Below are 13,473 nucleotides of genomic sequence, written 5' to 3' on the forward strand. Positions count from 1 at the left end.
GCACACACAGGCACATGCACACACACAGAGACACACAGACAGGCACATGCATGCATGCACACAGGCCCATGCACAGCTGCACACACACACGCGTGTGCACATGCACGCACACACAGACACATACACGCATATGGACACACAGGCAGGCACACACAGAAACACACAGACAGGCACAAGCACAGACACACACAGAGACACAGAAACAGACACACAGACAGGCACAAGCACAGACACACACAGACAGAGACAGATAGACACAGAGACACTGAGACACACACAGAGACACACAGACAGGCGCACACACACAATCACAAACACCATCACACACACAGACACACAGACACACTCATTCTCTCTCTCTCTCTCTCTCACCCCCGTTCACGCGCCCCCCGCCCGCCCCAGCCAATAGCGCGGCGAGCCTCCCCTCTGGCCCCGCCCCCGGGAGGGCCTCTCGACCAATGGGAGCGGCGAGCGGGGGCAGGGCGGGGCTTAGGGGGGCGTGGCCTGAGATCGCCCCGCCTCCCCGGCTCAGTTGGGCGCTGTGGGGGGGGCGGCGCGGGGCGAGGGCAGCGCGGAGGCGGGCGGGGAGCGGCGCGCACCGACCCGCGCCGGGCGTAGGCGGCGCCCAGGGCAGCGCCCCGCCCCGCCCGGGGCAGCGGCAGCCGCGGGGGCGCCGAGCGAGCGAGCCGGCCGCCCGCCCGCCCCGGCCGTGCGCCCGGAGGCGATGGAGCAGGAGAAGTACCTGCCCGAGCTGATGGCGGAGAAGGACAGCCTGGACCCGTCCTTTGTTCACGCCATGCGCCTCCTGGCAGACGGTAAGGCTCGCGGGACCGGCTCCGGGAGAGCCTCGGCGCTGCCGCCCGGCGCCCTCCGAGCGGGGACCTGGCTTGGTGCGGGGAGCGCGGGGGGGAGCTCCGCTTCGCCCCGGGATGGGGGAGCCCCGAGCCCTGCCCCCGCTCCGCTCGCAGCGCCCCGGCTGCTCCCCAGGGATGCTCAGCCCCGGCTGCGGGAGATGCTCCTGCCCCGGCTGCTCCCGAGGGATGCCTCGCCTCGGCTGGGCAGAGGCTCCTGCGCTGGCTCTTCTCTAGAGATGCTTCTCCCCGGCTAGGGGAGATAGATGCCTCTGCCCTGGCTCCTCCCGAGAGATGCTTCGCCCCGGCTGCGGGAGACGCTCCTACCCCGGCTGCTGCCTAGGGATGCTTCCCCCCGTCTTGGGGAGATGCTCCTGCCCTAGCTCTTCTCTATAGAGATACTCCTGCCCCGGCTGCGGGAGATTCCTCTGCCCTGGCTCTTCTCTAGAGATGCTTCGCCCCGGCTGCGGGAGATGCCTCTGCCCTGGCTGCTCCTTAGGGATGCTTCGCCCCGGCTTGGGGAGATGCTCCTGCCCTGCCTTGGGGAGATGCTCCTGCCCTGGCTGCTCCCTAGGGATGCTCCTGCCCTGCCTTGGGGAGATGCTCCTGCCCTGGCTGCTCCCTAGGGATGCTCCTGCCCTGCCTTGGGGAGATGCTCCTGCCCTGGCTGCTCCCTAGGGATGCTTCGCCGCGACTGCGGTTGGTTTGGGTCTGCGGGAAGGGCTCTGCCGTGGTTCCCGGTTTTCTGTGCACGAAGGCAGATGCCAATTTCTCGTTCAACTCATCATCTGTCGTTTCCGATGCTTAAGTAATAAGTTTTATGTGTTAACGCTACTGTGCCCTTAATTATTGTAACTATTTAGTTGCTATTTTATTATTTCTGTTGGGTACCCAGTGTCAGGGGTTGACTTGATGCAGTTTATCAATTTCTTGACTGTTTTATCCAGGACACATGACTTTCTCTTGGCTTTGGATGGTGGTCCAGCCTACCCTCTTGTAACATTTTTATTCCTTCGAAGTAACTCTGCTTCCCTCCCTGTGGCAAAACTAGGGATTCCTGAAGAAGTTTATAATTTAGTCTCTTTTTTAAGTAGCTGCTCGGTATAGTTATTGAGTGCAGGCCTGGTGGTATAGAATTTCAACTTTTGCAAAGCGTAACCCTGTGAGTTCCCTTTGTACTTCTCTTTTTTCTGAGATATAAATAGTAATTTTAAACACCCCTACCAAATGGGGAATCTAATGCCAAAAAGAAGTATTCAAGAGTGATGCGTAAATCAAGACAACCTACTGAGACTTAAATAAGAATGAGGCAAAGAAGTGTGTGGTTAGGCCCTTGAGAGAGTCACAAATTCAAATTACCTCACATTCAGAGGGGGTGAATAATAACAGAACTTTGGGAATGTCTTAAGGAAAATCATAACTAACTAAAATAACTTAAAACACTAGCAGTAAGTGCTTTCGTCTGTGTCAGCAGTCTTTATGTTGCCTTTCCTTAATACATGTTTTATTGATAGTGAACAAAGACACTTGAGTCCAGGTTTTTAGAGCGTTCCTGTCTGATAATTTGGAAACTCAGTATGAATACCAACGCAGTTCACGCTCTACTGTCATAGTTACCTTACTGCTGAAGAGGCAACCATCCTACTTTTTACTGTTTTTCTAATAAGCCATAGCTAAACAAAGTCCTTATTTCCAAGAGGGATGTATTTTTTGCACCTTGCAGTTCGATCTTTTCCCAGAGGGGGGAGGTATCTACTGAGAATGTGTCCGTCTGCACGGGAAAGAAAGAAAATGCATGAAGGACATAATCTAAAGCGTGCAAAATAAAGTTAAAAAACAGGAGAATAAAATAGGTTTTTCTGAGTATCAGGCCCATGCAGAAATTGCATTTGGTACAACTGTGAGATTGAGTAGATGATTTGTTCTCTGATTCCTTTTTGTATAACTAGGAGTACATGTATTTTGGTGGATTTTTAAATGATGAAGGTGAGTTGTCTGTGGAAGCTGTAGGGAATGCTAATGTCAGATTCACACCAGATACCTGGCATTATCCTTCAAAATGCCATCTGTCAAGCTTTCTAGAAATTCATTTTAGACACTGACATAGGTTGACTGTTGAAACATTTTCATCAAGGTAGGAGTATAACCACTTAAGAATTAATGCACTGGTTGGTGCTGTGTATAAATAGAAAGGAAATATATAGAACTAGAGATATTTTTGGGGGTGGAAGGATCTCTGTAACAATGTATTTCTAGGATATGTCTGTGTTGGACTGATATTTCCAGTCTATGGATTTCTGTTCTTTGAAATATAATATATGATCAGCCACATACATAACAATAGCAACCAGGTGTTATTTTTTGGCATACTAAGCTTTTTCTGTTTACCAGTAGACTTTGTACAAAAACTGTAAATGTAGATTTGAAGGTTTTAGCTTCACAGTTGAGAGCCTCAAGCATTCACTGTGACTTCTAAGTGCTGTGATTTTTCATGTCAGTTGCTAGAACCCGAGATTGAGAAGAGACATGTTGCTGTGTGAAACTGCAGAAGGGCACACAAGTGATAAGCATTCTAGAAATAAGGTTTCAATTTATGACACTGTATTTACTTGTAAAGATAAGATTCCACTTGTTTCCCTGTTAATGTTTTTGTTTGCTTGATATTTTCATTGTTTGTTTGGGTGTTTGTTGTTTTTAAAATAACTTACCAGCATTTTCAGTATGTAGGTCTGCATCCTACTGGTTGACCTGTGTCAGATGCAGACTTGAATCAGTAGTGATTTACCCTTCACTACTGAAGGATAAACAGGAATTATTTGCTTAGTCCTTATCTGGGTTAGAGCCTCCATGGTGCAAACCCACAGAATAAAGACACTTCCTGTGGCAGGGAATTTGCATACTTGCCAAACATCACAAAGAAAGGTGAGGAAAAAGGTGCTAGGGCTTCTTAGATACAATGTGTGAAAGCATAAAACAAATAATTTCTCTAAAAATTGCCAAGGGAATTTGTGATGGGTTCTGAAAATGAATCCAGTCTCTAAATGACTGATCTAGTGCCTTTGTTGGAAGATATTTTATTTCCCCTGGGTCATTACCTGTTCCACATAAAAGTATCTTCTATGTGATCATTGCACTATTAGAAACGGAAAAGCCATTTAGTAGTCATTTATAAGAAGAGCTTGTGAAGTGTGAATGGCTGGTGATATTTATCTCAATCTATACTAGTTTATTCAAACTTTTGCAAAATTAATTGGACATATTTGTCCAATACAGGATGGAGGATGATGTGACTGAGAGCAGACCTGCAGAGAAGCACTTGGGGGTGCTGATTGATAAGAAGCTTTACATGAGCTGGCAATGTGTGCTCGCAGTCCAGAAAGCCAACCATGTCCTGGGCTGCATCAAAAGAAGTGTGGCCAGCAGGTTGAGGGAGGGGATTCTGCCTCTCTATTCTTCTCTTGTGAGACCTCATCTGGAGTACTGTGTCCATTTCTGGAATCCTCAACATAAGAAGGAGATAGAGCTGTTGGAACAGGTCCAGAGGAGGGCTACAAGGATGATCAGAGGGCTGGAGCACCTCTGCTGTGAGGATAGGTTGAGAGAGTTTGGGTTGTTCAGCCTGGAGTAGAGCAGGCTCCGAGGAGACCTTATAGCAACCTTCCAGTAACTGAAGGGAGCGTACAAGAAAGATGGAGAGAGGGTTTTTACAAAGGCTTGTAGTGCTAGGACTAGGGCGAATGGCTATAAGTTGGAGGGTGGAGAAGATTTGGACTAGACATTAGGAGGAAATTCTTCACCATGGGAGTGATGAGGCACTGAAACAGGTTGCCCAGGGAAGTTGTGGCTGCCCCATTCCTGGAGGTGTTCAAAACCAGGCTGAATGAGGCCTTAAGCAGCCTTATCTAGTGGGAGGTGTCTCTGCCCATGGCAGGGGCTTGGAACTAGATGATCTTTAAGGTCTTCTCCAACTCAATTCATACTATGATCTAGTCAGCAATGAAAACAAAAGATCTCTTTTAATTGAAATTGGGTAGCCAAACTCCACAGAACAGGCAAATCTCCATCTGCTGGAGATGGTCTTTCTGTGTTAATGGAATGTTTTTGCCTACCAGGCTCTTAAAAGCGCTGGAAGAATCATTCTGTTTCATGGATAGTTTTGAATTATTTACTTGTTAACTGGTTACAGGTAGTTATTTTCTTAGGTGAGATTGTACTGCTTCTAGTAAGGAGATACCTTGGTCAGTGTATGAGATCACATAATACTTCATCAGATGAAAAACGTGGAAAGTGATGAATGTGTTCTTGAGCAGTGCCTTTGCTTCTTAACTTGTGCTTATGCCACAGCACACTCTAAAGCTCCAGTAAGAACTGAGAGCCTCTCCATCCTAGTGCTCCTTCCAACCATGGTAGCTAATGAGCTGCTTATATGTATTATTTTTGCATGTATGTAAATATTTTTTTTCTTTGTCTAAGATGTGTATGGTTATGAATATAAAAACAAGAGTGTGACTTTAGCTGTGAAGGTGTGAATGACATCACGACAACTGGCTGGATCTATTTGGTAGTTTAATATTTGTTTTATATTGGTGTTATTTTTAATAATCTAAAATGTCAGCTAATTGTCTGCACTTTTGTGGACAGGCAAATTTTACATATAAGTGTGTATTTATGTGTGTGGCTTTGGAATATCTTTCATAGTGTATTATTAAAGCCAGCTATGTGTTTTTTAATATAAACATAAAGGAAAAAGACATATTGGAAAGAGCTGGCCAAAGTGAGAGCATCTCTCCCCATGGAAATATCAGCATTACTTGGGTAATGAGGTAGCTAATTTCTCTCTGTATAATGACAGTACAATTGACCTCGGACTTTCAATTGGCGTTCTGAAGGCAATGAGAATCAGGCCTTTAACTTTAATCTTGGGTTAAGTCTCTAGATTATACCACGTGGCATAGCATGAGTTCGTTAAATCTCCAGTTGTGTCAATTAGACTCGTATAGCTCAGCATCATAAAGCTTCTTGTAGGACAGGACATGATTATTCAAAAGGTATATAATTACTTAGCCTTGACACTTGATGAGCGTTAGTGAAGTCTTTCATACAAGCCTGCAATAATCACTTTAGCTACTCTGCAAACTGTTGTTGTAGTGCAAATTAATTTTGTCTTTCGTTCAGTATTTCAACTAATATATTGGCTTATATATGTTTTGAATTTCTTTGGACTGTTGGACATGCACTTGCTTTTCATATAGGAAGGCAGATAAAGTTCATAATTTTGTCTCAGTTGAAAACCTGGGACAATAACAAGGTTACAATGTGAAAATTTGTTTTGGCAATATAGAATATGATAATTATACCCTTAGTCAAAGATCATAGAATCATAGAATGGTTTGGGTTAGAAGGGACCTTAAAGATCATCTAACTTCCCTGGGTGACTTGCTCCAGTGCCTCACCACCCTCATTGTGAAGAAATTCCTCCCTATGTCTAGTCTAAATCTTTTTACAAAAGTCCCTTCCCAGCTTTCTTGTATGCCCCATTTAGGTACTGGGAAAAAAAAAAAAAGAACTCCCTGTCAGAGAGTACAAGGATATTGGTCAAGTCTGTGACCTGCTAAAGCCAGGCCTCTGATACTTTATTTTTTATCAACGTTTCATTTGAAAACTAATTGTGAAACAGTACTTGCAAGTTTACTAGTTTCCTATATTGTAACAAGCCTTTGGATTAAAATAAGATTAATGTAAAATGTTAATGTAAATCCATACATTAATATTAATCTGTGAGCAGTCACTTTTCTGCTTATTGTTTCTTTTTTTTTTCTCTTGATGTTTACGTCAGGTGAGAAGAAATCTGTGTTCACAAAATAGTTTGTATTAATCATCGTTTACTTTACTGTCCCAAGAAATGCAGTGTAAATAACTGGAAGATTGACTAGGGAAACAGGCTAATATTTAAAGCGTGTACTTTAGATATCTTGGTTTCATTAGAGACTAGATTTATATATCTGTCGCTTGGATCTTTTTCAATGAAAAAGGAGTAGTGTCAGTGCAAACTCTAGACGAATACAAGGTACTTATGATTTCTCTAAAGCAGAAATGAACAAAGCACTACAGGCTTGCTCAAAACTCACCAAAGTTAATGGGAATCTTTCTATTGCCATTAGTGGGCTATCAGGAAGTCCTTCTACAAATATAATACGTTGACTGATGCAGCTAGTATCTTTGTAATGGCAAAGATCATGGCAATCAGTAGAATGTCCTGCGGGTTTTAGAACTGACTGAGTTTTGGTTTTTTAATGTTTTTTTTAAAAAGGTCAATAGTTTTTTCATCATAGTATGACAACATGGTATGTGTTCATAATCTTAGGAAGCGCGTTTTCCTTGCAGAATGTAATGCAGATGAATTCCAGGTAATAACCAGATTTAGGGAAAACGGAGTAATACGAAGTTAGAATGAGAGTAACAAAGAAACCTTTGTAACTGTTTATATTGACCCTAAGATTTTAGTCATAAAAGCTGGGAGAAGGAACAAAAAAGATGGGTGTAATTAAAAAAAGAATAATAAAAACCTCTCCCTTTCAGACATCTGAAGCAGCTTAGGACCATTTGATCTGTGATCTTAGAAAACATATACTTTGAAACACAGTAAATTCTCTAGCAAAGAGGGAGCAATATAAATGCAATAACTGAAGGTTAGATTCCGATAACCTTCTTAAAAAAAAAAGTGCTTCACTCTTTAAATGGTGCTATTTGAGTCGATGGAGCTGCTTAAGGCACAATTCAGTGCGAACAGCAGAATTTAGTAGCAACTGTTTAAGGGAAGGTCAAAGGCATTTGCTGAGGCTTATCTGGATGGCTATAACCTCATCCACACAGAGTGCACTGGTTTTTGGCAACGTGAATGTTTACCTTGGAAGGAGAAGAGTGCTTTTTATTTGTTCTGGGAATTCTTTTAGTAAATTTCTTTCATGCTTAGTCTCCTTGGTGCATTAATTCAGGGAACACCTGCTGTAATCATCCATCTCTCTTCCTTTGTGCCTAAAAGTAGGTATTTTTAAACTCAAGAACTTGGAAAATTTATAATATTTGCAGTCTATAAGAAGAGAAGGCAGAATAGTGGTAGAGTAGAAAATCTCAGTCAATTGTTTACTACCCAAGCAAGAACGCCTGTGAGATGTGTAGAATAGAGTGGCCATTCCTAACCAGGAGGTGGCATGGTTGGGCTCCACATGCCAAAACAGAAGCTTCACCTTCAGGGAAAGGGCTAGTCTGGCCCCACAGGTATTCGGATTCTTGTGCATTGGATGCATGCTTTTCTCCTTCAAGAAATACGCAGGCAATATATACTGACAACCAGATTTGCCATAGCATGCTGGACTATTTAATAGTCTATAAAATCTGGTATGATCAGTAGTGATCTGTGCACGAGACTCCTAAGAAAGGCTGAACATCTACCTAGCCCACCAAGCAATGTGGTAAAAGAGTTCCTCCACGACATCGGAGGATACAGGTTTCAGGCTCTAAGTATGAGATAGGTTGGGTCTTATTTTAGGCTCGAAAATGTAGTTGTTGTTTGCTGGTTCCTCTTCAGGCTTTACTAAAATTGGAATACATCATGCCTTTCTGTGCCTTGCAGCTGTACCATAGGCTAAACGCACTGCTGAGATGAAACTGTTTTCTTGACCTGCACAGTCACTACAGGTATCAGGTAAATCAGTTCAGGGTAAGAGTAGTGCCTTTTCAAAAATGAGCATTTTTAACTGTTTCAATCTAAATCTTTTTTCTCCAACAAACTGCTGCATTTGAAGGAAAATTCAGTGTCCTCATGGTTGACCTCAGAGTATATTTTTTTCTTTGAAAATCTCTTGCGAAATAAATAAGAATGGTGTTTCCCTTAAGAATTTGAGTTGTTAATAAAGCGTGCATGATAGAAAAAAATATGGTTGTTTGCAGGCTGAGCCTGCCAAAGCAATGTGAAGATATGCATTCATCTTTTGTTCGCCTGGCGTTTTTCAGTCCCTGGATAGGTATTGTAGCACAGGGTTAGGAATATCAGTGCACTGTATTGGAGTAAGTGAGGAAGCACACAGTTTTTAAAATGAAGCCTGTAAAGCAGGGAACTTGAATGATGCTACAGTGTGATCTTTGGCTGTATAAACAAGTAAGGACTATACAGTCTGAGCAGAGAAATGAAAAACCTTGACATTTGGGTAAAGGTCTGAGGTGCAGAATATATGGAGTTTTGACTTGTTTCTTCCTTGTACTATGTATCTTCAATGAATACCTTCTAAAACTTCCCTCTGCAAGATGTAGACTAATGCTGAATTTCATTCTAATCTTTGATATCTCTAAGTGAAAAGAGCTTTATAAGAAATGTGTATTATTCTTATTACTTTTAATACAAAATTATTCTTTATAAATTTGCTGGCAAAAATAATCCTAGTTATTACAGTCCTCTGTAAATCCTGTCATATTTTAATTAGAATCCTGCTGGAAATGAGTACAGCTATTTCCTTATCTGAAAAAGGACTGAAACTAATAAAAATGATGAAGAAAAATTAGCTAAGACTTCCAGCAGATTAAAACCCTCCAGCCCCCCAAAAAAAACCTGCTCAAATAATTTATGCCTGTTTCTGATTTTCAAGTTTTGCTGTTAAAATGAAATTTTTTTTAGTTTGAATACTGAAAAATTTATCAAGTGAAAGTCATAATAATGCTAATATGGTGATACTGAAGATCATCCATATTTAAATAAGATGATAGAAAGTTTGATGGTCGTATGTGGCTGCATGTGATATAACCAAAGACATTTTTAAAACTTCAAATGCTCTGCTGGCAATGAGCATTCCTGTTTGTTTTAAGTTAACATGATCCACAGTGTTAAAGACACAGGGCAGGTCACTGCTGCCTTTGAATTTCTCTGCACCTGCTGAAGTGTTCATCAGTTACTCCAGCATCTATTGCTTGTTGTAAAGGTTACACTGAAAGATGTAAACCTCATAATCTTTTGATTTATAAAATACTTTGAATGCTGGGAATTGATGTAGCTATTGGAAAAAGTAATACTTCATGCTAGTTTATAAAATATTTATTAAAATCTGCTTTCCTCCTTTTAGCTCTGCTTTGGACTAAAAGGAAAAGAATTCTGCTTCTTTTATAGTAGAAACAGTTTAGATTTTCTTAACTGGTGAAGGCAGGTACGTCTTCAGCATAAAAGAAAAAAAAAAGTAGGGATCAAAGCCCTTTGCTCATAATCAGTCAATTTCCAAAGAGCAGCACTGCAAACTGAGGAGAAATATTTTTCCTAGAATATTTGAGCACTGGACAAAGAAAACAAATCCCCTCTTGGCATATTCCCCTAGTTTAATGCACCCTAGGATTCAAATGTATGTTTCAAAACTCTCTTTCAAATGCTTGAAGTTAAAGAACTTGCCATGAAATCAGGGAGTCTGTGTGTATGCTTCAAAAATTAGTTTTTGGTGTTGAAAAATTGAGTTACCTTCTTACCTCTCATGGTGTAAATTTTTATGCCCTATTTCTCACTATGTAGGCTCATATTGGTGATTTTTCAGAATATTTCTAAGCAAGTGTGTTTCTTGAATTTTCTTTAATGAGATTGTGGTAAGAATTTCTTGATGTTGTCCGGGGGATGTGCCACACATCCTCTAGAGTCAGTGTGTGACCTCAAGGTGGGTAAAAAGCAAGACTTTATTTTTCCTAAATGCTTAATACTGTGCTGATTTGTGCTGTAGCTACGAAGCTGGCTCCCTGACTTTTCCAATTAGACACTTAAACTGATTTTTCTCCAGATCTGCCGAAATGAGCAGCACTAAACTCTTAAATGACTTACTGGCTTTTCTGTTGACATTTGAAAGGCAAATGAAGCAATGATAAAGTGAAAGAGAATTTCAAGAGGCCTGTCTCCTTCCCTGTCTCCAGATAGCTGTCCAACTGAAAAATGGAGAGTTAGTTTTGGTGAATGATGCTTATTATCCTGGTATATTCATAGGACTGTAGAGCTATCAATAGATTTAGCTTTTCCACAGGTGCATGTTTATGATTCCTTCACCAATATTTGTACGCAAACTAGGGGGCTTTACTTTAGCCCACTTTAAAATTTTCAAGAACTTCCTTCTCATGCTTGTAGGTCAAGGTAAATGTATGAATAATACATCCATTTACTGTTATGTTCAGAAGCCGTTGCCGGGTAATCTCCTATGCTCAGTTCTTATATTACATGGACTTATTTTTTTCCTGATCCTTTATGCTCATGTTTAAGAAGATTGTTCTGTCTCTGTAAATACCCAATTGCAGAATGTCCTGCAATTTATCCTAATTCTATTTTGTTTGTTAGAAATTGTCCAGATGCTGTGTTGCTGCTGTTACTGGGGTGGTTGGTTTGTGCTTTCCTCACTATAAATGAAGTAGTGTTAACACCAACAGGTCAGGTTGTGCAAAATTGTGTAAGAAATATTTTAGTGATGAATGGAAAAGCAAAGGCTGCCCAGGGAGGTGGTTGAGTCACCTTCCCTGGAGGTGTTTAAGGCACGGGTGGACGAGGTGCTAAGGGGCATGGTTTAGTGTTTGATAGGAATGATTGGACTCGATGATCCGGTGGGTCTCTTTCAACCTGGTTATTCTATGATTCTATGATAGGTCAACAGGGAATGTGGGCAAACAGGTGCTCATGTTACATTATTTTTTTAATCTTCTTTCTCTGGAAGATCAAACTGCAAGGTAACCTGGATATACAGCAGTTTATGATGTGTTGTGTATGGCAAAAGTTGTTCATATGGTACCAGCTTGTGGGAATACACAAAATATCTGTTCCATCATGCAAATTCTCTTGCTGCCCCAAACTGTGAATAATCCAAAATATGTCACGTGCAAGGGAGAAGAGAAGACAAAGTTTTTACATCAAAGAAAATATTGAGATAATGCTTTTTTTAATAGGAAATGTTTGTACTGCCAGTTACCCAAGTGCATCTCGTGGTGGAAGTGGAAGGAGATGTCTTAATCAGAAAGTGGAAAAGGCCCAGCTCAGTTTAAACACAAAACATGAGCTTGATGAGATACTACATCCATCCAAATATTAAGTAGTCCTGAGTTGGAGATAGAAAATAATTAGAAGCTAATACCAACTTCTGATTGCAACGTTGCAGTTCTTGACAGTTTATATAGACTCACTTGGCGGAAAAAGGAGCAGAAAAAGTGGAAAAAGGAGAGAAAAATAATTTGAAGATTGTAAAAGAAGAGGAGAAGGGGGCAGCAGTACAAAAAAAGGATATAGAGAAGAAAATGTAAAACAATAAAGTGAAGAATTAAATTCTTTTTTACGAGGCATAAAATGTTTTTACTTTAGCTCTAAGAAACTGATGAATACTAGAAATATTGAAGATTTAATAAAGGTTTCTGGAGCTTTTAATTAAGTTTTAGTCAATTAAAGTGGGTAGATAAAAGTAGATGCTAATAAGCATTAGAAATCACTGTTGGTTATTAAGAAAAATAAAAACCAGGTTCGAGTCTTTCTGTAAAATTTCTGTGAACAATTATGTAATTTTGATACTGTTATATTTCATGTGTTCAGTGACAGACTACAGGTGTCTGCCATGCATGTATATTAAATTATGCAGTAATTAAACACAACAATGTCTTGTAGAGATGCTCACAAGTTTACAATAAACAGCAACTGAGATCTTATAGTAATATCTACAGTCCTTTTGGGGTACTATGGTTTGCCAGTTAATTATTTATGCTTTCTATTTTATAAAGATAGTACTGTAACATTAAACAGAATGAAGATTTAGATATGGCATTTTCCTCTTTCTTTACATAATAGAACCTTCAGAGTTTGTGTTGGAGTGTGCTAGTGAAATGAGCTGTGAACTTGGACTTTTATTTATTTGTATCAGTGATCTCAGTACCAATGAGAAGGACTCTCCAGGTTCTGCTATTTCAGTGCCAACCTCTCAGCTTGTCCTTTTCACTGTCTTCCCATGGTAACTGAGGCCCCTCCAAAATCAACATAATAAAAAAAAAATCCCACAGCTTTCCAGAGACGTGATTTTTTCATATGACAGCAATAAGGGCATCTTCCTTCTCTTTGACTGTTTTTGATATGGGCTACCAGCTGTAGTGCTTTCCTCAATATAAATATAGTCTGATAAATTTCAATGGATGTTTCGTAGTCTGTAGTCATGGTGATGTTCAGGTATGTTTTTTAGCATGTTTTTATGAGAAAATCACTATCTTGGAACCTTGGACCAAAATTTTCTTTTGTTCCAAGGGCTTTACCTGAAGTCTTTGAAGGGCTTGGCCTTAATGTTTCACCTTACTACAGCAGGTGAAAGTTTATCTGCCAACTACCTTGTGATAAACATTCTTCTCTCCAGCAACACTGGCAGCATGTTTTTTTATGGATTTTGTTCCACTGTGATTGTGAAGAATTGTAACTGCCAGATCTTTCCGAACTGATTTATGGTCACATTGAGCTTAAATTGCCATGAGAAAAAGTAGTTTGATATTTGTGTATCCTATTGAATCCTGCTTATGTATAGTAATACTTTGGTTTCGTTACATCCCAAATGCAGATGCTGTTGCCCTAAAACTGTTGTAGGTGACTTAT

The 13,473-nt window shown here is 40.8% G+C and overlaps 1 protein-coding gene across 4 annotated transcripts in view; it reads left to right on the forward strand.

Moving 5' to 3' along the window:
• The first annotated feature begins 571 nt into the window (after positions 1-571).
• KHDRBS2 (KH RNA binding domain containing, signal transduction associated 2) overlaps positions 572-13,473 on the forward strand; it is a 358,444-nt gene continuing 345,542 nt past the window's right edge. For all 4 annotated transcript variants that reach the window (XR_011336927.1, XR_011336928.1, XR_011336926.1 and 1 more), the window contains exon 1: positions 572-815. Coding sequence is in view for 1 of the 4 variants with exons in the window: in XM_069851484.1 (XP_069707585.1) it covers positions 725-815 (91 nt within the window). In the remaining 3 variants the exon portion in view is untranslated. The remainder of the gene's footprint in view (positions 816-13,473) is intronic.

The sequence above is a fragment of the Phaenicophaeus curvirostris genome, chromosome 2 (genome assembly GCF_032191515.1).
Source record: "Phaenicophaeus curvirostris isolate KB17595 chromosome 2, BPBGC_Pcur_1.0, whole genome shotgun sequence".
NCBI lineage: Eukaryota > Metazoa > Chordata > Aves > Cuculiformes > Cuculidae > Phaenicophaeus > Phaenicophaeus curvirostris.